The sequence below is a fragment of the Chinchilla lanigera genome, unplaced genomic scaffold, assembly GCF_000276665.1.
Source record: "Chinchilla lanigera isolate Chin_1 unplaced genomic scaffold, ChiLan1.0 scaffold00073, whole genome shotgun sequence".
NCBI classification, from domain to species: Eukaryota; Metazoa; Chordata; class Mammalia; order Rodentia; family Chinchillidae; genus Chinchilla; species Chinchilla lanigera.
Window position 1 is genome coordinate 1,131,018 of NW_004955474.1, and position 22,698 is coordinate 1,153,715.

General features: G+C 51.1%; 1 protein-coding gene and 1 long non-coding RNA gene across 2 annotated transcripts in view; both read left to right on the forward strand.

Annotated features, from left to right (window-relative positions):
- The window catches only part of Parm1 (prostate androgen-regulated mucin-like protein 1), a 78,703-nt gene extending 65,260 nt beyond the window's left edge, over window positions 1-13,443 (forward strand). Inside the window, exons 3-4 of the mRNA XM_005401315.2 lie at window positions 435-513; window positions 9,839-13,443. Coding sequence (XP_005401372.1) covers window positions 435-513; window positions 9,839-9,923 — 164 coding nt within the window. The 3' untranslated portion in view covers window positions 9,924-13,443. The remainder of the gene's footprint in view (window positions 1-434; window positions 514-9,838) is intronic.
- A 1,349-nt stretch (window positions 13,444-14,792) lies between these two features.
- Window positions 14,793-20,673, forward strand: LOC102008216. Its single transcript, XR_001230733.1, has 3 exons — window positions 14,793-15,309; window positions 15,930-16,129; window positions 19,409-20,673. It is a non-coding gene; the product is annotated as an uncharacterized LOC102008216 (long non-coding RNA).
- Window positions 20,674-22,698: the final 2,025 nt, after the last annotated feature.

Below are 22,698 nucleotides of genomic sequence, written 5' to 3' on the forward strand. Positions count from 1 at the left end.
CCTACCACGTTACCTTGGGGTGACCCCTGACTAGGACATCCTGTCTCCAAAATACCTCACGAGTGATTGGAAGATGAGCCAGAGCCTATAAGAAGAAAAGAGGATACCGGGAGACTCAGAAGCAATGATCTCTGCCGGTATCAGCTGTGCAAGCCTGGTGTCATTCTTCAAAAGGGATCCCAAGGCGGCTGTGGGCCCACTGGGTGCCAGGTGAACCAGGGGATCTCAGTAAATTCTGGAACAATAGTGACCCTTTGCCAAACGTCCCCTGCCATAAGAATGTGCTAGCAGCAGCACACAGATCTGCGGCTTGTTCCAGTTGTGACTTCGTCACAATGACTGGCAGTCAGTGACTTTTTCCTCCCTCAGGAAAGAAGGGGCAGGCAGGAGGGGTACTGTGCCCTGCGAGTCACTAACTATGTCCTTCTCCACAGGCAGCGTCGCTGCCATCACGGTGACAGTCATCGCCGTAGTTGTGCTGGTGTTTGGAGTCGCTGCGTATCTGAAGATCAGGTGAGACCCACTCTTCATGCAAACAGAGGATTTCCTTTGGCGGGGCTGCAGGGCGAGAGATGTTTGGCTGAGAGCCTGTTTCTTGTGGTACTGAGAATTAAACCCTGGAAGGGGTTTAATCTGCTCTGAGCTGTATCCCCAGCCCTTTTTTATTTATTACTTTAAGACAAGGTTTTACTGTGTCCTTAAGATGCCAGGTTGGATTTCTGATCCTCCTGCCTCAGCCTCCAGGGATGAAAAATGTGTACCACCACACCAGCTGGACTTGTTTCTCCAGACATGCCTTAGCCCTCATAGACACTGTCCAACGGTTGATGTGGCTGGCGTACTCCATGCTGGACAGGAGTGGCTGGTCTGAACTGGACCAGGCCAGAGACAGGCGCTTGAATGCGTGGCACGCTGCTGAGATAGAGGGAGGGCTGGGGGTGTAGCTCAGTAGCACAGTGCCTGCCTGGCAATCGTAAGGTCCTGAGTTCGATTCCTAGTACCAAAAAAAGCCATATGGTGCTAGAATGATGAAGGAGAATGAAGCTGGGTCAGGACTCCAGATCTAAGGCTCCATGCCGGGCTCTCCTGGTGACCTGGGGAGCCACACGCCCCAGAGCCCAGGTCCCACCTGTGGCCATGTAATTTCACCTCCTCTGTGGCCCTATCCTGTCTCCCCGCCCACAGGGAGCTCCCCTCCTTCCCTGTCTCAGTCCTCACTGTGCATTAACGTGCCCCGTGATGGTGACCAGCAAGTCAGAGAGCCCTGGACATCACCTCCTCCCAGACACCGCGAAGAAGACGGCCAATTTCAGAGAGAAATTGGAACAAAATGCCCCTCAAAACCAATATCCAAAAGCTTTATAAAAACATCCACAAGCTTCCTTCAGACTCTAAAAAAACCTCACCTTCATTAATCGGTGTTTCTTTGAACACCAAGCAATTTTATAAATTACATCTTACTAAATGGTGCTTTTTCCCATCTGGAATAATTACTAGTTTATCGTGGCAGATACCTTGCACTTTAATTATGAGTTCAATTGGCCTTTATGAACTAGTCTGGGAACCTCATTCCCAATTCCAACAAAGTCTCTGTCAAAAAATACGTTCTGGGGCTCAAAAAAAAAAAATGAACTTATTTATAAATTGATAAACTGTACAGTCCTTTTGGAATTGCCAGCGGTGAGTTCCTGAGCTATGTCCCCAAAATCTTACTTCCGCCCTTCCCCCCTAAAAAGATGCTGAACTAACCTAAAAGACTCTCTTGACTTTAGGCAAGAATTCAAATTTACCTTCTTAGACCACACTGGTGCTAAGCAGGCCATCTTCAGGGAGACTTTAGTCTGAACCCAGCCCCGCCCTGTCTCAGCCATGTGACCTGGGGCGACAGGGCAAGTCACCAGCCCTCACTCCCCGCCTGTAAGGTAAGGGCAGTCATCCTCACTCCTGGGAGCACAGCTGGAGGATTAACATGCACTGTCCCCAGCATCACTCTTCTCACAGCGGTAGATTATAAGGTACTCTGGGGACAGAGCCTCGGAGAGCTGGACTGACGGGCAGACAGGCGTTGGCATCAGCCGCGTGCCGGGCACCCCCTGGGCGCAGGGACCGTGTGAGTGATAGGACCCACCCCAGCCACCACAGGGATCATTGCAATTTCTACTGAGTGCCGATTAAAATAGTATAAAGTTTTGTTTTTAACTCCATTTCCCCAATCTTTAACACCAGATTAACTTAGTGAATGATTAGAATGAATTAATCATTGTTTCCCTCCACCAGGCAGGCTCTCGCTCCTGAACACAGAAAGCTTTACGGTGACATAAAAGCAAGGTTGCTCTCTTCTGCAAAGCTACTTGCATTTGGCGCTGTAGACTGAAGCTGATCCCAGCGTCTTAGAAACCCCCCCAAGGAAAGCCCCTTTCTGCCCCTCGTTAGTTCTTTTGCCAAAACGGTAACAGAAGGTGGTTAATGGTTCTCATGAAACCTGAGGCTATGCTGAAGCCCCTTCAAGGGTTACTTCACCAGATTGTCAGAAAGCCCCTGGGCTCATTCATCGAACATACAGTTGGCTAATTGACGTGTGTGTGTCTGTGTGTGTGTCTGTGTGTGTGTGTGAGAGAGAGAGAGTGTGTAGGCTTTGCCTTGGCTGAAAGTTTGTTCTTCTGTCATCCTGGATTTCTGAGAACAGTAACAGGAGTCTTCTTGTCCGGGGACTTGGAGCTCACTTGGCTGAACCTGTGAAGACTGACGTCATAGCTCGTAGGCGTCATGACCCTCTGGCCCACAACCACAGGCTACAGCATCGGCCAGGCCCGGTCCCCAAGAACACAGGGACAATCTCTCAGCTTTTGCCCAAACCCTATTTCCTCCAAAGGCTTCCTAAACCCTTAGCCATCTGCTTTCCTCACAGGGACCCCGTAAGGACACAATGTCAGCTGCCAGGAGACCTGCATCAGTTCATTACTTGGGCCATTTAACATGTGGCTTATAACGGGAGCTGCCCTGAGCTGCCCTCCCAGGGCCCTCCTGGTATCCACCTGTCTTAACCAGCAGCAATCGATGTGGAGAGGGAGGCGAGCTCCATAGCCAAGCTCAGCACAGGACTGGCCTTTCCTCCTGCTACCGAGCTGGCCTTGGGCAAATTCTAATCTCCCTTATCTTTGATTTCTTCCATCTGCAAAAATAGAGCTGACTACACCCTTCCTCCAAGGTCATTTAAGGGACTGTGCTTCAGTAAGTGCAGGGTGCCCCGCCTGACGGCAGCACTGTGGCTAAAGAGACACCTGGGGGCAGTGGCTCCAGCATTCTACCTCAGTTTCCCCATTTGCAATCATCGCAACACCTAACTGAAGGTCACCACGTGGATGAGCACACACTCTGTCCTTGTGCGCGGTGCAGGAAATGGAAGGTCAGCTGGATGTGGTCATTGCTGTCGGAACTGTGTTTCGGCCCTGGAGTTTTGTGACAAGGGAGCTGCAGACAGGGAGCTGTGAGGTTGGAGTAGCCTCCGGGGATGCCATCAGGGATTCACAGAGAGGAGAAAAAGAAGGAGGAGGGCAAGTCCAATCATTTTCGAATCACTGTCTGGCTCTCAGGCTTCGGTGTGCCCCTTGGCAGTCTCGGGGGAGCTGATCTGAGGTGCCCGTGAAGTTGCACTCGTGTTAGACACTGATAAAACAAAACCGTCCTGGGGAAGTACTGATCTCAGGGCTTGTTTGCAACACTAGGAGAAAGCTCAGGCCCTGTCTGCCTCTTGTGGAGGGTGTCTTTAATTAGGGATGAGATCAGCAGCTCTGTTTTGTTTATCTCTTCAGCCAGGAGATGATCACGGTGGTGAGAGACCCTATCTGCTAGGGCAGGGAAGTGGGGCTGCTATAATTAGTGTGCTGAGACCCGGACAGACAGCAGGGCTGTTCTTGTCAGGAAAATAAACCTGACCCTGACTTACAGACAAAGCAGGGCCCAGCCTCCAGGGCGTCCTGCCACAGTCACCTGTCTTTGCTGGTGTCTTACCAGGCAAGGGTTGCAGTTTGCACTGCTGGATTCCTTTTGCTAGCTGGTGGTAGTTACCCAGCAATCTCTGAGGCTGGGCAGCTGGTAGCTGAGCAAGCTCAGGCAGCTATGAAGGCTAAGAGCATCTAGAATTTGTTGTCTCCGGGGTGGCTTTGTGATTCTTGGGCTTGTTTTTCAGATCAGTCTGCGGTGGGGGGGTGGGCTCTGCCGGTCTTGTCTACCTGATTCTCAAGCTTCATTGTACAAGAACCCATGGGCAAGCTTCCTAGAAACAGTTTGCTGGGTCCCCGCCCCTGGGTTCTGGTCTGGCTAGTGCAGGCCCTGCACCTGCACCGCTAATGGGCTCCGAGGGGCTGCCAGGGCTCCTGGCCCCAGGGCCACACTGGGAGTGACCAGCTTCATCCCCACTCCAGATACCCAGTCGCACACTTTGCCCTGGCTTTCCCTGTGTGTCACACCTCTGTGATTTTGAGCACACTGTCATGGAGTCTGGCTGTCCCTTATTCCCCTGGCTAATACCAAGTGATCCAGCTAAGAAGGGGCCTCCTCTCTCTCCCCTCCTCCTCCGCACTGTGCTCCTGGCTCCACATCCCTCCTTATCTCCCCTAATCCCCACATGGAGTCACCCCGCCCTCTGCCTGTGTCCTTCGCTGGATCTGCTCACAGGCCCTGGCACTGCCCAAGTCACCGCTGCTCTGCAGGCACATTCTGGATGACAGAAGGGTGCAGGGCCCAGAGTCGGGGTACTTACACCTCAACTTACAAGTACTTACAAGCAGTACTTACACCCAATGAGGAGGCACTGGTTTGGGCAAGGCAGCCATGGGCTTCCGTCAGCCACACAGATGCTCACGGCCGTGGTAGCACTGGGCTCACTCTCCAAGGGCCGTGTGACAGGCGTCGCCTTTTGTGGCCAGTGTCTGTGGCAGGCGGTGTCTGTAGACAGTTGTGACAAATGCATTGAATGCATCTGTCTGCCCTTCACATGAAAGGTGATTATTTAAAGATATGCATGAAAGCAATCACATTTTTTAAAGCCCAGACACTAGGAAGAGGATTTTGCAGATGGTGTACGGAAATCTGTCCCTCACTGGGGTTTTGGGGAATAGGACAGGTGCAGCCGGCAGGCCCCGAATTCTGATTCTCAGCCACTCATCGCAGTCACTAGGGGCAAATGCATGACCTCTTGTGCCCGCAGTCCTCTCAGCCTCAAAATCATGGCCCTTCGTGTCGACGTCTGGGCTTTAACCAAAGCACCATGATTACGTAGGATGCTAACATTCAGCGCAGCTTAAAGTACATCAAGCGCCCTTAATGCAGGAAGGCTGCATGGCAGCTCTTCATTCTTTTGCAACTTTTCTGAAAGTCTAAAATCATCATTCCAATATAAGTTCATTTTTTAAAGTAATGGTCCCGTAGCTCCCACACACATGCATTGCTTGCTCCCTCAGAGGGGCCTGCGTCCATGCTGCCCCGGCTGCAGGCAGCCTCTCGGGTCCCCCAGGCTCATCCCTCACCCCTCAGTCTCTGTCTGGTTACCCTCCCTGCCTCCCCGCTGGAATTCCTGCCCCACCTCCCTCGCTGTTGTCCCCGTCCCACTCTCTGCCACCGCCATGTGGGTATTTCTAACTTATGTCACGTCCGCCCTACCGGAGTGTCCGCCTGCTGCCCCCAGGGACTTGGTCTGTCTCACTGGCTGAGGTGTTCCCCAGGTCTCAGGTAGGGTCTTTAGATGGTAAACTTCCGAGAAATCCTTACATAAAAGGAAGCAGGAGGGGAAATGGCAATCAGGAGAGAAGAGCTGCCAGTAGGAACAAAAACGTCACAGGGACAGCTGCCCCAAGGTCTAGCGCTGGTTCCCGTGGCAGAGAGGTGCACCTTCAGCTGCTTCCCCAGCCCTTAGCCAGGTGTCACCCATGCTGTCCCCTGCTTCTTAGCCTGGGGTAAGGGCTGACCATCAAAAGACAGGAGTCCCCGGACACTTGAGGACGGGGTGGGGACATGGGCACTGGCGCTGGCGCTGGCCCCTGGAAAAGAAGGTGTTTTCTAAAAGGGTTTTTTTCAACACCAGGAAAGCATACACCTCAGTCATCTTCAGGGACAGTTGGGTGTTAATGTTACAGTGACCTTAAAATGGGTGCCACTCCACAGTAGCAAGGAAGGCTTCACACGGATGCCCCCACACTCACCAGCTGTCACTAAGCCGGTGTCACCAGCCGGGGCGTGACGGGGAGTGAAGTGAAGCTTTCATTGCATGTGGCAGTGGGGACTGAACCCAGGGTCTTTATTAGAGAGCGGCTGATGGGGAAGCCAGGGCAAGGGGACAGCTTGGAAGAAATCACTCCCTCCTTTGCTCTTTCAGCTCTGCTTTTAGTTCATGAACCACACAGCCCGGGAGAAATGCAGCCCCAAAGCTGCGGCGACACTGAGTAAGCGAGGGGCTCTGTGCTCAGCGCTGGGTAGCCATGCCATCGCAGGGCACGTATTCCTCCTCTTCACGGTTCTCTTCGCTTCCTGTCTCTGGGGTCTAACGGGAGGCATAGGCCTGTGGCCTTCCTTCGTGTGGTCTTTTCACTCCACTGCGGGAACTGGGCCCAGTCTTCGGCGTCCCCACCGTGTACGCCCTTGTACGCCCTTATACACCACGAGATGTAAGCAGCTCCCCTCTGTGTGTTTAAGTAACCATCACACCCACAGCGTAGTCTTCCCCCGAGAAGTTCCCATCCAAGAGGAGCCCGGGCACCGCAAATAGAAAATCCTCTGCACTGGGCAGACCCCAGTCCTTATCAGGAAGCAGGAAACAAAATCACCTCGGCGTGACCCTGACATAAGCCGTGCGACTGCTTCTCAGATGGAATCAGATGAGATAACGCTGCCCTAGGAGGAGCAGACGGTGCTGTACCAGCTCCGCATTGAGTCACAGCGACAAAACGATCTGAGTGTCGTGGCTGCTACTGTCCTAACAGTGGGATGGGGAGGTTTTTACCTTTAGCCTCTCAAAGGCCAACCGGAAAAGTTCCCCATTTCCCTCATGCCCTGATCTAAGACGTTCCTACCTAGAGAGACAGGCCAACATGCTCACAAACTGCCCTCTGCGTATCACAGATATGTGAGGCCTGCTCATTATCCTCCGTACCACAGCAGTGGGTGCATTCAGATCTGGCTTGGACCCACTTCCTCTAGCTGAGGCTCACGCGTGTGCTGAAATGAGCTCTCCAGACCCAGGACATTCCCTGTTTGGGTTTCGCATATCTTTTTCTCTACATCTTTTTCCCTACATTGAGTATTTTACTCAACTCGCTGTGCCTTCACATGGGGCGGCAAAGAAAATGAAAGTCAGAATCAGCCTCTGCACGGCCGATGCCCCTTACAGCGTTGTCCAGAGTTCTGCCTAAAATAACCACAGGCAGTAAACAGACAGAAGACTTGTAATTCTCTGACCCCGCTTTGGCACAATAATTTATAAAATTCAAATACAGTAATATAAGAAACAGGTCTTATAACTATGCTGGGACCTAATTTCAGCAGCTCCTCAGTGGGAGGTTTGCTATTCATTCAGTGCCGTTTTTTACTGCCTGCAGATTTAACATGTGCTTATATAAGTTTCAGTATAATAAAACCTGAGAAGCAACCTTGGCCAACACTTATGCATTTACTATGTGCTAACCACTTTCATATGCATTGCTTCATCCAATCTTCCCAACAACCCTAATATATATGTTTCTTTAATTTTCCATTTTATAGATGAAGGCACAGGGAGTCAAAAAAAATATTCAGCATAGCCAGGATATGCATCTCTTGGCAGCCGACATTTTATGGGACTAGAATTCTATGATAGAGACAAAAATGGCTGGAGAAGCTAAATTACCTTAGAGAAGTGGGGGGTTCTGTCCCTTCCATAAAGGTGCGTGTTTATGAAGTCGATGTCTGCCAGGTTTGTAGCAGGAAGTCATGCTGCATTGCGGGCAGGCTGCAGGGTTGAAATGGCCAGGATTTTACATGTTCATTCTGTGGGTTCCACTTCTCAACCATCCCACTACAGGATTTGCTCGGCACTGGGGATCTCAAGCTGAGGGGACCCTGGGCCATACAATGCTGGAGACTTTGTCGACTGACACAACCCCTCCTGGCCCTGCAGATTGAAGAAGCAGCAGCGTGCCTGGGCTGCTTCTGGAGGGCCCTGTTCTTCTCACGTGTACAGAAATGAACAGGTCCCTCTTCAAGAGCACGGACTGGCTCTCCTGAGTCAGCTTCCAGGACTGAAGTCGGAATTCCCAGGGCTCAGAGTTTGAAAGGAGCACAAGTGAGGGGGCTGGCCCTTTGCAAATATTGTCTTTGCCAATGTCTGGCTGATGTGAATAAGGTTCACAAGAGCAAGGGCAATTATTTTAGCAAGAGATGAAAGTACAGCCAATGCATTTTGTGTCCTGAGGATTGTACAGTGTTTTCCTTTTGTCTAATTTTCATATCTTTCGAGAACAGGCAGTAAGCATGTTTCTCTGCAGTGAACCTAGCCAGCACGCATGATTTCCAGTGGAAGATACACTTATTCATACCTAACATGAACCCCAGGAATGCCAGGGGCTCGTTTTGCCATATTCCTCCAATTCTGCCTTTAATTTTGGTCTTGAAATGGCTGGATCCATCCCCAGGGAGCTCCCACCTTGTGGACTGATTCAATTTTGAGGGAATTCAGGTTGTATTTTTTTCATTACGATTTCTTCCACAAACATTTACTGAGGACTTACTGTGTGTCAGATATTCTCTTAGGTACCAAATGGAGCCAAGAATCAACAGAAGAGGCAAATAGTGTACACTGAAGCACATTGTGTGGTCAGGGAAGAGGCACTAGCAAAGCAAATGCATGAAGTGTACACTGTGTTAGAAGGTGACCAGCTCCGAGAATGGGAAGTGCAAAGGCCCTGGGGCAAGGGTATATGTGTGTGGGCCTGGGAAGGAAGGAAAGGAGCCCTTAAATTGTAGCTGATCTGCTCAAAACACTAGCCAGGCCAGATGCTCTGAATCTTTTCAAGCCATTGTAATGACTTTGGCTTTCACTGTGTGTGAGATGAAAAGCAGTCAGAGACTGACTAGAAGAGAAATAGCCATCTGACTTGGGGTTTCTGATAGAAGTAAGAAGTGTGTGACAGCTCCTGAAAATGCCCCTGAGCCTGTGACCCAGGCTGAACTGAGGTGCTACTTAGACCCTAGGACCCGAACTCTGAGCCCAGGGTTTAGACACAGGAGGCGGGGATTGGATGTACACCTCCGTGGGGTGGCCGTAGACATGTCCGCTGACATCTCCAAGCCCCATGTTCCTCTCCAGAGGAAAATAGGCTAAACTACGACGTGTCTGTGGGCTTTATCGTGAGATCAACTGCAGACTGAGTGTAGAAGCCCTTTGTACGTTGTGTGACTCAGCCTAAGTGCCGAGGGGCAGAGAAGGCACCGATGGCTGTGGCTGTGTCAGTGGTACCTCAGGGCAATTAAAGCCTCTATCAAAGGAACGCTGCTTCCATCCGGGTCCTTCCCCCTGGACAGCCGTGGTAACGCCCCTACCCACCTTCCGACTCTGGAGGAGGAAGAGACAGGGACCCAGCTGAGGTCCACAGAAAGTGCCCATCGGGCCCAGGTGGGGGGCCCGTGACTTCAGGTGCTGGGAGGTGGCCTCTCGTCTCGGGGTTGGTGGGCCTGTGGCTCAGGGCTGTCTCCCTGGGAGAGCCTTCCTTCCTCTCAAGGGCCCACCAGCCCCCGGGTTTGGGCCGCAGGGTGTGGGCTGGGCTCAGGTGGCAGCTGTGTGTGACCCCCTGCGTCTCCTTCCTCCTAGGCACTCCTCTTACGGAAGGCTCTTGGATGACCACGACTACGGGTCCTGGGGAAACTACAACAACCCTCTGTACGACGACTCCTAACAGAGGAAGGCGGCCCGGCGTGGAAGGACTGCTCTCTATTTATAAGTGCTTACCCAGTAGATTAATATCAAGTACCTGACGCGCACTGAACGACAATCTGAAGCCCTGTTTCCTTGGTATGGTTGTTATCGTTTGCCTCTCTCTCCTCTGGCTGCCACCACATCCCCTTTTTAGTGTGAAAGAACCCTGATCTCCAAGTGAGAGAGGCTGGGTTGGCGCTGAGAGGGCCAGACCTCCGCGGTGCGGCTCCGGCACCCGTACCCGTCCCACACCCACTGCAACAAGGACCGGGGAGAGGGTTTGGGGGTTTTGTTGGGAGTTAACTAATTTCAGGGGAACATTTTGGTTTTTTCTTAAACTTCTGTATAGGAAATGGCATTAGGATCAGAGAGAGCAAGGAAGTAAGTCCCGGGAGGCTCTCCCTCTGCTGTGAGGAAGCAGGGCTCCCTGGGACTCCTTTGTAATCTCTTTACTAGTTGTATCTGACAGGAGCCTGTGCCGCCCTAGAGCCCACAGCTGCTCCTTAGCTGCCTAATTAATGACATGATGTGGACCTGCAGGGGCAGCAGGCCAGGGCAGTGCAGCAGGTGGCTGTCAGGTGTCGGCCTGCCTGTACCTGTTCTCGCTGCCGGGCCTCTCAGGTGCACGCGGGATCCCAGCCCCCAAGCTTCCCTCAAGGGGTTGTGTTTTATGACCCGGAGGAGGAGAGGTGTAGAAGGAAAGAGGTGAGGCGGATCAGCTGTCTGGAGGAGCCCGAACAACTTGCGTTACACCCACAGAGCAACTGATTCACCGCCTTACCGCCCGTCAGGAAATGGTTGTAAACTGCTTTAAGAAATAAAAAAGAGGCACTAGTGTATCTGCAGGAAACAGGCACCACGCACAGTCCGTTGACTCTCCCACACACTTTCCTTGCCCGTTCTCCCCTTTGATAAGTGAACACCCTGGGGACCTGTCACTAAAATCTTGCACAACAGATATCGAGAAATCATTGCATCTTTGAGGGCATCCATTTATTTCTTTTTGTTTTTTTGGTTTTTGGGGTTTTTTTGTTTCCGGTACCGGGAATCGAACTCATGACGTTGCACTTGCCAGGCAGGCGTTGTGCCACTGAGCTAAATCCCCAGCCCCAATCCATTTATTTCAGCCATTCTCAACCAAGAGGTGATTTTTTGCCACCCCACCTCGGGGACATCTAAAAACATTTGGTGGGATTATGGGTGGGCACGAATTGGGGTGCCAGCGTGGACAGAGGCCTGCACTCTGCTACATAGCCTACTGTGCCTGCGAAAATATCTGGTGCCAGGCATTACCCAGCCCAAAGCCTCAAAAGTGCTGAGACTGAGAACCCCAATTCGCTGCAGTGCCCGGGACAGAACAACTCTCGGATTAACCACCTCTTTTATTTTTAACAAAATGAAGCAATGTGTCAAGTTTCTGTCTTAGTTTGCTGGCTGATGGGTTGTTTCCCGGCACGCATGGATGCCCCTTTAAGCCTCTGTGTTTCTGAAGGACTTTATTTCAAGACTCCACCTGTATCCTGCTCTGTATCAGCAACCGGCATCTCGCATCCTGATTTCACAGAGTAGAAAACACACTTTAAAACGTGACGTGTCCCACAGTGTCACCAAGAATGTGGAACTGCATCAGTCTAGTTGTCTCGGTGTGGCCTCACCCCATGGCTCTGTTTTGGAAATGACCCTGGCATCAGAAATCAGGAGCAGCGCCCCTCCCCTTAACCTGTGTCCTGCCCACCGACAATGATTTTTCCTAAGCCCCTTGGGTCCAAGGGGAGTTCACCAGAGGTCCCCACAGCCAGAGAGGGCAAGGAGGAAGGAGCTGGCAGGAATTAGCTCAGCATGGACCATCCCAGAAACATAGCCAAGCATGCCTAGGTGCACCCTGGCTGTGCTGGGCTGGGAGAGCTGTCACGCCCCCTGTCTCGCTCCCTCCGCAGGGCTTTCCACCTGCCAAAGGGCAAATCAGTAAATACAGGGCCTTCCGTGAGGTTTTGTCCTCCTCTCTCAGCCCAAAACATCTGGACACAACACCCAGGGATGCCTTTGGAGAAGGGCACGTTGGGACGGCTGCCTCTGTCCTGTGTCCCTGGTCCCAGGACGGTCTCTCCCAGGACCCCTCGCCTGTTGAGAGCCCCAGTGGGGTGAATACCTTTCCTTACCAAGGGCTGCTATGGAGACAGCGCAGGGCTAGTTTGTTGCTCTAATTCACTTTCAGGGCTGGTGGCAAAGAGAGGGATCTGGGCCTCACTTGGGGTGCTCAGTAAGGTGAGGGCCTGCCATAAAACTTCAGCTGCACCTGTCTTGTTGGTTAGTATTAAATACTTATGATGCAGCCTTATTTTGCCAAATGTATTTTTTCAGCATTGGAATCAGCCAATGGATCTTAGCAAGTGTATTCTACAAATGTCACTCAAAACACACACATATGCGTGTGCGCACCCTTGAAATAGATGCCAACAGCTCACCAAGGAGAACCTGTCCCATCCACCTGAGGGAAGCTGCAATGCCTCTGACAGCCACACCCACCTGGGCAGGTGTTGGCGCTGGAGGGAAGCAAGCAGCCGCCTTCCTGTCCCTCACGCGTGAGCACAGAGCAGAAGTCAGCTGAGTTTTCTCTCCCCAGGGCCCTGCAGAGCTCTCCTGCCTGCCCCCACCCACCTGTGTCTGCATTTCTGAGGAGGTCAACGCTGTCACACTGACCGCGCCCCCTCCTACCTCACAGAGGTGCCATGAGGACTCGTGAAATCATGTCTATGGTGTTTCCGGTTTCTGGAGAGACACATTTATAGACACTTGAAGTATTGCAATGGTATATAAGTGATCAGTTTCTTGTTTGCTGTGATACTTGGGTGTTGTCTTTACTTATTCTACGAAACTCCAGTGGTGTCCCAGCCACATCAGACAGCTGTGACTGCTCGGAACTGCCCCAGCGAAGCCGACCAGCGGTGAGGTTCACTGTGCCTGGGGTCCCGGAGGTGGTGTCCATCTCCTGCTGAAAGGACAGGGGACGAGTTGGGACACAAGAGGCCAGGATGACACACTGGAAAGCGCTGGCCTACACCACCCTGAGGTCCTCTGGGTTCCTTCTGTAGTGGACTGTGGTCTGATGTTACCGGTTCGCCCTTCATCTTGCTTGCAAGGGTGCATGGTTCCATCCCTTGCATCTGGGAAATGAATTTTGCAGTCGGGCCAGATGCTAATTTGCACGTTCATTCACCTTCTTTGCCTTTAACCTTTTGTAGGGCAAATGAATGTACCATTTCAGCTCCGGTCTAAGAAGCACCAGAAAATAATAGTAAAGATAATAGTGCTAAGCAAGAGTTCCTTGCCAAGTTTCTTTCTTAGGGGAAGCTGGCTGACATCATGGAAAGAGGAAAAGAGACAGGCAACTTCTCTGACATGTGATGTCGTTGTGTCTATCATTGTTGTAGGACATGTTGCATACCAGCTGTAACTGTACCAATTAAAGTTGTTAAAGGCTGTGTGTCTGGATGGCGTGATTCTCAGGTTGGTGTGTTTTGTTATTCAAGATGCTCCCTTGATAAACCACTCATGTTAAGTAGCTCTGACTTGTTCTTAAAGAAAATTTATACCACATCAATAAATAATACTTTTCTGCAGGGCAGGAAGGTCTCTCTGATCTTGAAACAGAACTAAAGAATGCCAGCACTGAAGAAATGTATCCAGCAGTGATTTTACTCTCTAATATTCTGTGTGCCTGATAAAGCGGGTGTAGGAACAAACACTTAGATTGAATGAGTTAGGTCCACAGTCGAGGCTCAGGAAGGCATGGTGGCATTAACAGTACCTGTGATACTCTACTCTCCTTCAAAAAATTAAATTCAGTATTCCATCTTTATCCAACAGCTAAGTAGCAGGCAGTTTTACGCATTCCAAACAGAATTTCAACCCCACAAGCTAACACAATACTACACTGGTTTGGAAGAAAATAGCAAGGGCAAATCCCATCATCTTGCTCCTTGGGAGGACGGGGCCACCTGCAAGCTAGAAGTTGTTGATCTGGGGGGTGGATGTACACCTAGGTCAGATTTAGAGAGTTAATTCCCTGGCCTCCAGTAACACAGCAAAAAGGCTTGACTGGGAAAGAAGATAGAAAGTAAGGACAGAGCAAAAAAGGAGGCTTGTCAAGGACTGCCTGGCGCTGAGAGCTGAGTATCTCCCCAAGACCCATGTGTGGAGGTGGTAGAACCCTTGGGAGAATTTAGGTCACTGGGCTGTGATCTTGAAGGACATACTGGAACTGGACCTCTTCCATTTCCCACTCTCTGCTCTGAGCTACCCTGAAGTGAGTTGCTGCTTCTATTAACCACTGTGTTCCACAGACCCAAGATCAAGGACCAACTGGCCATGAACAGAACCCTCGGAAACCATGAGTCAGAGCAACCTTTCCTCCTTAAAAGTTGTCCCGAGTATTTTGTTGCAGCAACAGAAAGCTGACTAACATATTTTGTTATTTCTTGAGGACTTTTTGTGGGCACAAAAGCAACGAAAGACCCCTTTCTTCCAAGTTTTCCATAGTGGAATTGGCCAGGAAGCACTTTAAATGGGCACAGAAAGAAAAAGCTTCATAAGAATGCATAATGTAGTTGGGTGTGGTGGCAGACACCTATGATTTGAGAACTCTGGGAGGCTGAGGCAGCAGGATCACAAATTAAAGCCCAGCATGAGCAGTTTAGTGACTTAGCAAGATCCTGTCTGAAGATAATAAATAAATAAATAGGGGGATAGAGTTGTAGCTCAGTGCAAAGGTCTTCAGTTCAATCCCCAGAACCACAAAAAATAAATAAAAACTAATACACATATATAGATACAGATATATATGTGTATATGTCATAAAAGTCAACATACTATAAAGTCTTAGGTCAGAATCAATATTTTTCCTATATTATAGCTTTTCAACTTCAGAACGTACTTGGTATCAAGTATTTAATAACCTATCTGCAATCTTTTAAGCTCCTGAAATGCAGTATCACTCACAATAGCTAGCAAGCATTGTTTATCTGTGGCAGAAAGCAGGGATCAGGAGTAACCCTTGCACTGAAAAACTGGCTCACCTCACAGCTGCCACAAAACTTCCAGTGGTAAAAACAACTAGAAAGTGAAACAAAAAGATTAAGGTGACCAGTCTCCTGTGGTCACTGGTGGGTAGGGGCAGACACACCCACACCCTCTCTCTTACAGGTGAAAAGCCTTGGAAGACCCTCACACCGACCCCTGCACTCAGCGGACGTGACAAGCAAAGGACCTGGGTGCAGCCACAGGCACTGATCGTGCTGGAAGAGTCCTGTGAGAGGTGTGAGCACCTCCCTGTGAGGGTCTCATCTTCAGAACACCCAGGACACTCGGTACTTACAGCACCAAAGCACGAGTCACCCATTAAGCCACACATGGACGCAGTTTCTATCCTAACCAAAATCCTCAGCATTTTCCATAAAAAGTAAACAAATCTAATATTTATCAGGAAAAGTACGTGCCGTGGGCATTTTCTGCATCCACTTTCCAGGTCAGCACACTCGCTCCACTTCACAGGCGGAGAAACTGAGGCTCTGGGATAGTAAAGTCAGGCATCCACATACAGAATCCCCTCGGCCCAGGTCCGTGTCCTCTAGACTGCATGAAATAAAATCTATACTAGTGTAGAGTGGCAGAGGTGGGGCTTAAACCAGCGCCATGGGTCACCAGAGCCCGTAGTCTCTTTCTCCCCAAGGGCCTGTCCCCATCCTGCTAACAGGGGACGTCTCACCATGGCAAAGGCCATCCCAAGCCCCACCTGTGCCCGGGCTCATGCTCCCTCAGACACAGTTACCTTGCTGCTGTCACCCTGAAGCTGGCACTGGGCCAGCGTGGCTTCCTGTGGGTAGTGATGCCATAGTGCCTTCTCACGGAGCACTTATGAGCGAGGTACAGCGCCACACACTCCGGGAGGCTTGATATCCCTACAGTGAGATGTTACTCACTTCCGCAGGGTGCAGGGGGCAGCTACAGGCTGAGGAGGCCAGACCCCGCTACCAACTGCGTCCTCCTGTGGAAGAGGCCCGTCCTGGCCACACTGAGCGCCATGACAGCACCTGGAAGCAGTGCTGGCAGGTACAGTGCTCAGGCTCTTCCCAGGGGCAGGGCCTGGAGCCGACAGCCTAGCAGACGCAGCAGCCCTAGGTTCATGCGGTGAGTCTGTTTTTCTGCCCTTGAGACAACTGCAGCTGGGGTGATGGAGAATGGAGGTTTACTTGGCTCCTAGTTCCAGAGAAATGGGACGCAGAGCTACGTCTGGTGACGTCTCTTACTGAGAGTGCCAGGCAGCATGGGCGTCCCCGGGGCCAGAGACAGGGAGTGTGTGTGCGCATGCGTGTGTGTGGTCTCCCCTGGTAACGCCACCTGTGTTCCGGCCCGGGGCTCCATCCTGCCCTTGTCTAATCCCAGTCACCTCCCCAAGGCCCTGCTCTACGTGCTGTGGACAGGTTTCTTTTCCACCCTGCCTGTGCCTCACAACGGGAGGGGACAAATGGTACTGATGGTGTAGTTGGGTCTCACGTGTCCCCTGGGCCCAGGGTGGCACTCTCAGGAAGCAGTGGAAGGCATCCAAGTCACAGGAACCCTAGTCCCTCCTTTCCTTCCATCCCATCTGGCCATGAGGTGAGCTATGTGCTCTGTCCTGCACCTGCCATGATGACTGGCCTCGCCACGGGCCCAGGGCACCAGGGCCAACTGACCCTGGGCAGGGTAAACCTTCTGCCTTAGAAGGCGATGATCCTGGGCATTTCATGACAGTGATAGGAAGCCAGCCGGCACAGGGGACAACCCAGCAGCCCTCATTCAGTCCGTCTCAAGCCCTATCCATGGCTAAACATTGCAGCCCAAGTCTGTAGGTCCCCAGCACTGCAGCTGAGGATCGCCAGGCTCACTCACCCTGTGCCAGGTGCACAATGCAACTGTCAGGACACCTTCCACATCAATCTTGTCCCCTGCTGAGCATGTCCCCCTGGCCATGTGCACAGAATTCACAGCAGTGGACACCGGGCACAGTGCTGCAAGTCAAGTCAGTCACAGCCAGGTGAGGACAAGAAGTGTGAGATGAATGCTCGCTGCACCCTGCACCCTGCACCCTGCACCCTGCACCCTGCACTCCGCACCCCGCACCCCGCACCCCGCACCCCGCACCCAGCAGGAAACACAGAGGAAGAGCATCCTGCATGTGTTCCTGGGAAGCACGGTAACATTTCAGGACAAACGGAAGCATTTCATACAGGCCACAAATGGAGAAGAGCGGAGGAGGAGGGCTGGGAAGTCACCGCAAGGACATGCCCCAGGGCTGGGGTTTCAGAGAGGCAGTCACAGTCTCAAGCTGCAGCAGCAAAGCCTGTGTGTCCTAGGAGCTCCCGGAAAGCCACAATGATCCCCACACCTGGGATGGCACCTTCCGGAGAAGCCTGACTTTGCCTATTCCATTTCACTATCTCATCTGAGAAGCTCTTCAGGATGAACTCAGGCCAGAGCCACACAGCAAGGGGTGGGGAGGGTCCCAGGAAATGTTGCTCCTGGCTTCTCTGCATTGCGGAGGATTTTAAGCACTGCCCTAAAAACAAGCCATCACAGTCCACCTCTTAGGCTGGATTAGAACTTCCCAAAAGTCAGTCAGAGAGGCAGGGCACCCCCATCACGATGCACTCGTCCCTCACACAGCTAGAGACACATGTGCCTTCTCCTTGAAAAGAGAAGCACTCATCCCAGCTGTGCCTGTGTCTCTGGGATCGTGCATTCTTCTTCCAGCTCAGAGGAGTCCTCCTCTGGTGAAATGTGAAGGGGTTAGCACTTTAGCTTGCTTGGCAGTGGGTAGAGAGTGGTGAAGGAAAACAGAAGAAGAGCTGGTCATCATACCTGCATACGTGCACACACGCGCGCACACATACACACTCGCACACGTGTACCTACATGCAAAGAAACAAGACAGCAATGACCTAAATGCCCTTAGCCAGGAGACCACATCTCTTGCCCACAGCCACCACAGGTTCTTCTGTCCCTGGTCAGCATCTCACCCGGCTGTGATGCTTTTTATGGCAGTGACTCAAACCTTCTACCAAACACAAGCAAAACCCGGGGACTAGAGAGGAACAGGAGCTACTGAGCTGCGTGATGCTTCTACCATGTAAAAAAATGTAAAACAGACAAATGAGTAATAGAAAAAGAGAAGAAAGAAAAAAGAACAGAGGGAGACCAGCTCACCCGGAACGTGAGCTTCCAAGCACTCCTCCCTGCAGTTCTTCCCTCTCCCACCCAGCCCAGCCTGCCTGTCCCTTCTTCACCAAACGGGAAATGGCATGTGAGGGGAGAAAACAGTACAGGGGTCAAAAGCCACGCCCAGCACTTAGCCTGCTACATGCAGGGTCATGGCCACTCCACAACCCATCACCTCAAGCACCCACCAAGGACCCCAGGTCCCCATCTCTCTGTTGGCCTCCGATGAGAGACGTGCGTTCTTGAGAAAGCCAGGACTGCACGTAGAGGATGGGGGCATGGGAGGGAGGAAGAGAGAGAAAAGGAGAAGGAGAGAAGGAAAAGACTTGCTAGGAGGGGTGGCGGAGAGTAAGAGCAGGATTTCCTTTAATGTATTCGCTTCCATTCAGAAGGGCCACACCCACCACCACGCCCCAAACCCGTGTTATTTCCCCGCCTGTGAGGAGACCCGGGCTGCAGTGGTCGTGCTGAGCTGCTGGAGCAGCTCCAGAGCCAAAATGGAGCATCAGGAAATACTCTTACCTTTCTAGGATAGATCATCCCCCAGGGCAATGAATCCCAGGTCCTGGGGCTCAGGGGCCATCCTGAGAGCACCTCATCCCCTCCTGGAAATTAGCCAGCCCCTCCTCAGGGACACAGGTCTGAAGCCTTCCGTGCCCCCTTGTGAGAAGGCCTGGAATACACTGGCTCTTCAGTCCACAGCCTCTTCTTTTTCTCTCCCATCAGGTGTGTACAGGCCGGGTTTCATGTGTCTCCCATCAGTCTGTTTCATGCTTCGCCCATCCGAGTTCAGTAAATCCTTGGGCGTCCTGGGCACCGACCTCATGGACCACTCTAGAGGGCTGGCAGGAGGCCATTTGGTTAAAAAGAAAAAGCACAATCATTCTCTCCTGGCCTTCTGGTCTTGTAGAAACCAGGCAGGTGATTACTTGGGAAGTCATAGGCTCTGATGCAGCCATTAGCAAAGAAGAACTTGTCCCATGGAAACGCTAACACCTTCACGGTTTTCCCTCTCGTGCCTTCTCTGTGCTGGAAACACGCCATGCAAGAAGACGAGGGGCAGGAAGCCCAGGGCTCCTCAGGAGCAGAAGCCAACAGGGCTTCACCTGCTCACCAAGACCCTCCATGTTTCCTCTGTCATGTCCCGCAAGGACTTTCCTAAGGAAAAAACTGTGACTGAAATCATAACGTGTATTCATTTATACATTCTAGATGCCTTGGAAACAGGACCCAAGGAAGCAGGAGGCGGCCCCCAAAAATGGATGCTCAAAATGCTTCCTTCTCACAACAAAGCAGTCAACCCATGATGCTGCAGTGTGGTGGGTGCCTGAGCTCGGCGATGTGCAAGGTCCTGGAGCCCAGACAGGCAGGGGGTGAAGGATGAGCGGGAGCACTTCCTTCTTCCCGTTCCCACGTCTCTGGTTCCCAGGCCCACTGTCGGCCCAGTGGCCTGCATCAGCTCTCGGGGTTCCCCTTGTAGAGCCTTGGCTGGCCATTCTCTGTGGACTCCATCATTGTTCCTCCTAACCGCCCTCCTTGAACCATGTGCCAGTTTTTCTCTTCCCACCCTTGTCACACTCAGATCAGCCTCTCAACCAGAGCTGTCACATCCCAGCAGAGCCATTAGTGGAAACTGCTATGTGTTATGCCTTTCTCCGTTGAGGCCGAGGGAGGGAACAATCATCTCTCTACCCTGTCATGCCATCCTAAGTAACCATTCCTAAGGACACCTAAGGAGCCTTCCTGATTCTTCTGCCTGTTCTCTGGTGGATGGTTGAGAGGGAAAGGGAAAGGACATCTGTCACAGTGCTCATGTGTGCCTCTGCCACCGGGATGGCTTTCAGATCAGTTCAGAGACCAAGTGGCTTCGCAGTGGAGGCACAGGTAGCTTGAGACAGTCTGGGTTCCAGCCACAGGCATTCCTACTCCAAGGCCCACTGCCTTTCTCCCATGGAAATGCCTCTCAGCCCTCAGAGAACATGCAAATCACTAAAGGATCTTGTTAAAATGCAAATTCAGAGCCAGCGGTCCTGACCGGGCCTGAGATTCTGCTTTGTGACAGTGCCTGGGGTCCTGATGCTGCCCCCCAGCTCCAGAGGTGAGCAGCAAGTGTAAGACGCAGCCTCCCAATTGCAAGCCTAGGTAGCCCCGAGCACCCTACTGCTGGATCTCAGGCGGGTGACAGCACCACATCTTCCTCCAGGGCAGTAAAACATTCTGCCGGGATTTTCCTAAGGAATGACTGTCACAGAAATCCTAACAGATATTCATTTATACATCCTAGATACTTTCCGAGACACAAAGAAACAGAAACTGGCCCTCAGAAATGGGTCCTCAGGGCCCTGGGGGTATAGCTCAGTGGCACAGTGCCCACCCAGCAAGTGCAAGGTCTGCAGTTTGATCTCTGGTGCTGGAAAAAAAAGAAGAAATGGATCCTCAGAATGCTTCACAGTAATAACAAAGCAGTCGATCCATGATCCTGTGGTCCTGTTGTTTGTTTGTTTGTTTTTAATTTTAAAGAGAATTTTAAAAAAAGAACAATAGCAACATGCCAACAATGTAGACAAAAACAAAGCAAAAACAACAAGAATGATACAGAGTTTCAGAACAAAAGGATAGGGATTAACAGTGGTTGTTACATTACATATTGTTATCTTCATCAAAGTTGGTCAGATTACCGGACATAAGAATGCAAGATTAATCAAACCATTAAAGAGAATAAAAAAAATATATTATAAACCATACAGAGCTTCACCAAACAAGATGGTAGGAATTCAACAATGGTTGTTACATTGCATATTGTTGTCTTCAAATTAATAGTTCAGATTACCAGATATAAGCATGCAAAATTCATCAAAAATAAATAAATAAATAAATAAAGCTTTAACTGTTCCTTGCAATAAACCGTTAGATATCAGCAGTAGTTATCTCAGCTGTCCTTCGGTAGAGAAAAGGTCTTATTTTTTAATTGCCCTGTGCCTGGGGGATCACCACACTCAGAAACTGAGTCAAGGACACTACAAATCCTACAGTGTACAAAAGCATATAGGGCATTGGCCCAAGACAGACACATGGAGCCCAGAAAGGGTTCCCTAGGGTTCCTCACAGCCCCTCAAGGACCCCAGAGAGCAGCTTGGCGTGCTCCCAGGCTGCCTGCCATTAGACGCGAGCCTTCTAGCTATCTTGCTCCTGGGACCTGCCCTCTGTCATCAGCAACATCAGCTCTGCCCTCCAGCTGTTGTGCTCCAGCTGTCATCAATGACAGCCACCCAAAGGACAGCTGTCCACATCTCACTGCGTGGAGCTGCAGTGTCCCGGGAGAGATGACCCCAAAGTGGCCAATCAGACAGAGGCATGCTGCGTGTTCCTGGGTGCTTTCAAAAGGGGCAGGGTACTGCACATTTCAGGAGACCCTTGGGCCAACTGACAAATCCCATGGGGACATCAGAAGGTGTTTATGGAGAAGATGAGCTGACACATTTGTGGCTTCTGCTGTGTGGAACTGGACAGGTTACCAATATCATCCCATCAGCTCTGCTTCAGGGAGCAGTCATTACACACTCAAGTACACACTCAGACTCCGGAGCAAGGCATCTGGTGAGAACCTTGGCTCAGCAATTTTAATACCTTAGTTGCTCAGTTTCTTCATATGCAAATGGGATCAGAATGGGGCCTACCTGTGAGGCTAACCTGAAGTTGAGCAAGTTAACATGTGCAGAATGCTTAGAGCAGCACAGAACACAGCATGGAGCAAACACTACAAAATACAGGATTTGTGTTTTTGTTGTTTGCTTGCTTTCTGCAGTGCTAGGGTCAGAACCCAGTGATGGAACACACTATGAACCCACTCTGAAGCAGCCCAAAGCAAGACTTAAATTAATCAATTGGCTTTTTATGTTTTCTTGCGAATCTATCCAAGGCTGCTTGTCTGAAAGTGGGCAATGGACCCATAGTAAGTGAACCTCTGTGAAGTAAACCACTGATCCCTACCAAAACCTGTAATGGCTGAGGAAGCCAGAAAGCCTCAAAGGAAAAGACAAGATCACAGCCAAGGACACCTGGATCTGATCTCAACTAGATAAAGACTAGAGCCTCAGGCATCTCGCTGCTGGGTGGATTAACTTAATACCTTGCTTGGAGAAGTTCTTGAGTAGTTCCACTCTTCTTGAGTACTCCCCTGCCTTCTTCTGATAGCTAAATAAATATGGGCCACCCAGAGAAGGTCTTGGTCTTAGCCCTGAGAGAATCTCAGAGCCCTATGAGAGGGCTCTGATCCTCCTGGAGCCCTGAAATCATTCCATTCTCCTCTTTTTATTTAGCCTTCACCATATACCCCTTCCGGAGATTGTGTACCTGATCAGCCCACAATAAGTGAGGTATATTATTAACCTGATAACCCAGGGCCCATGCTAGGCAAGCTTTCTACCACGGAGCCACACCTCATCCCTTCAAAGTAGTTCTTGCTAAATAAAACAGCCACATAAGAGAAATGATTCCCCATA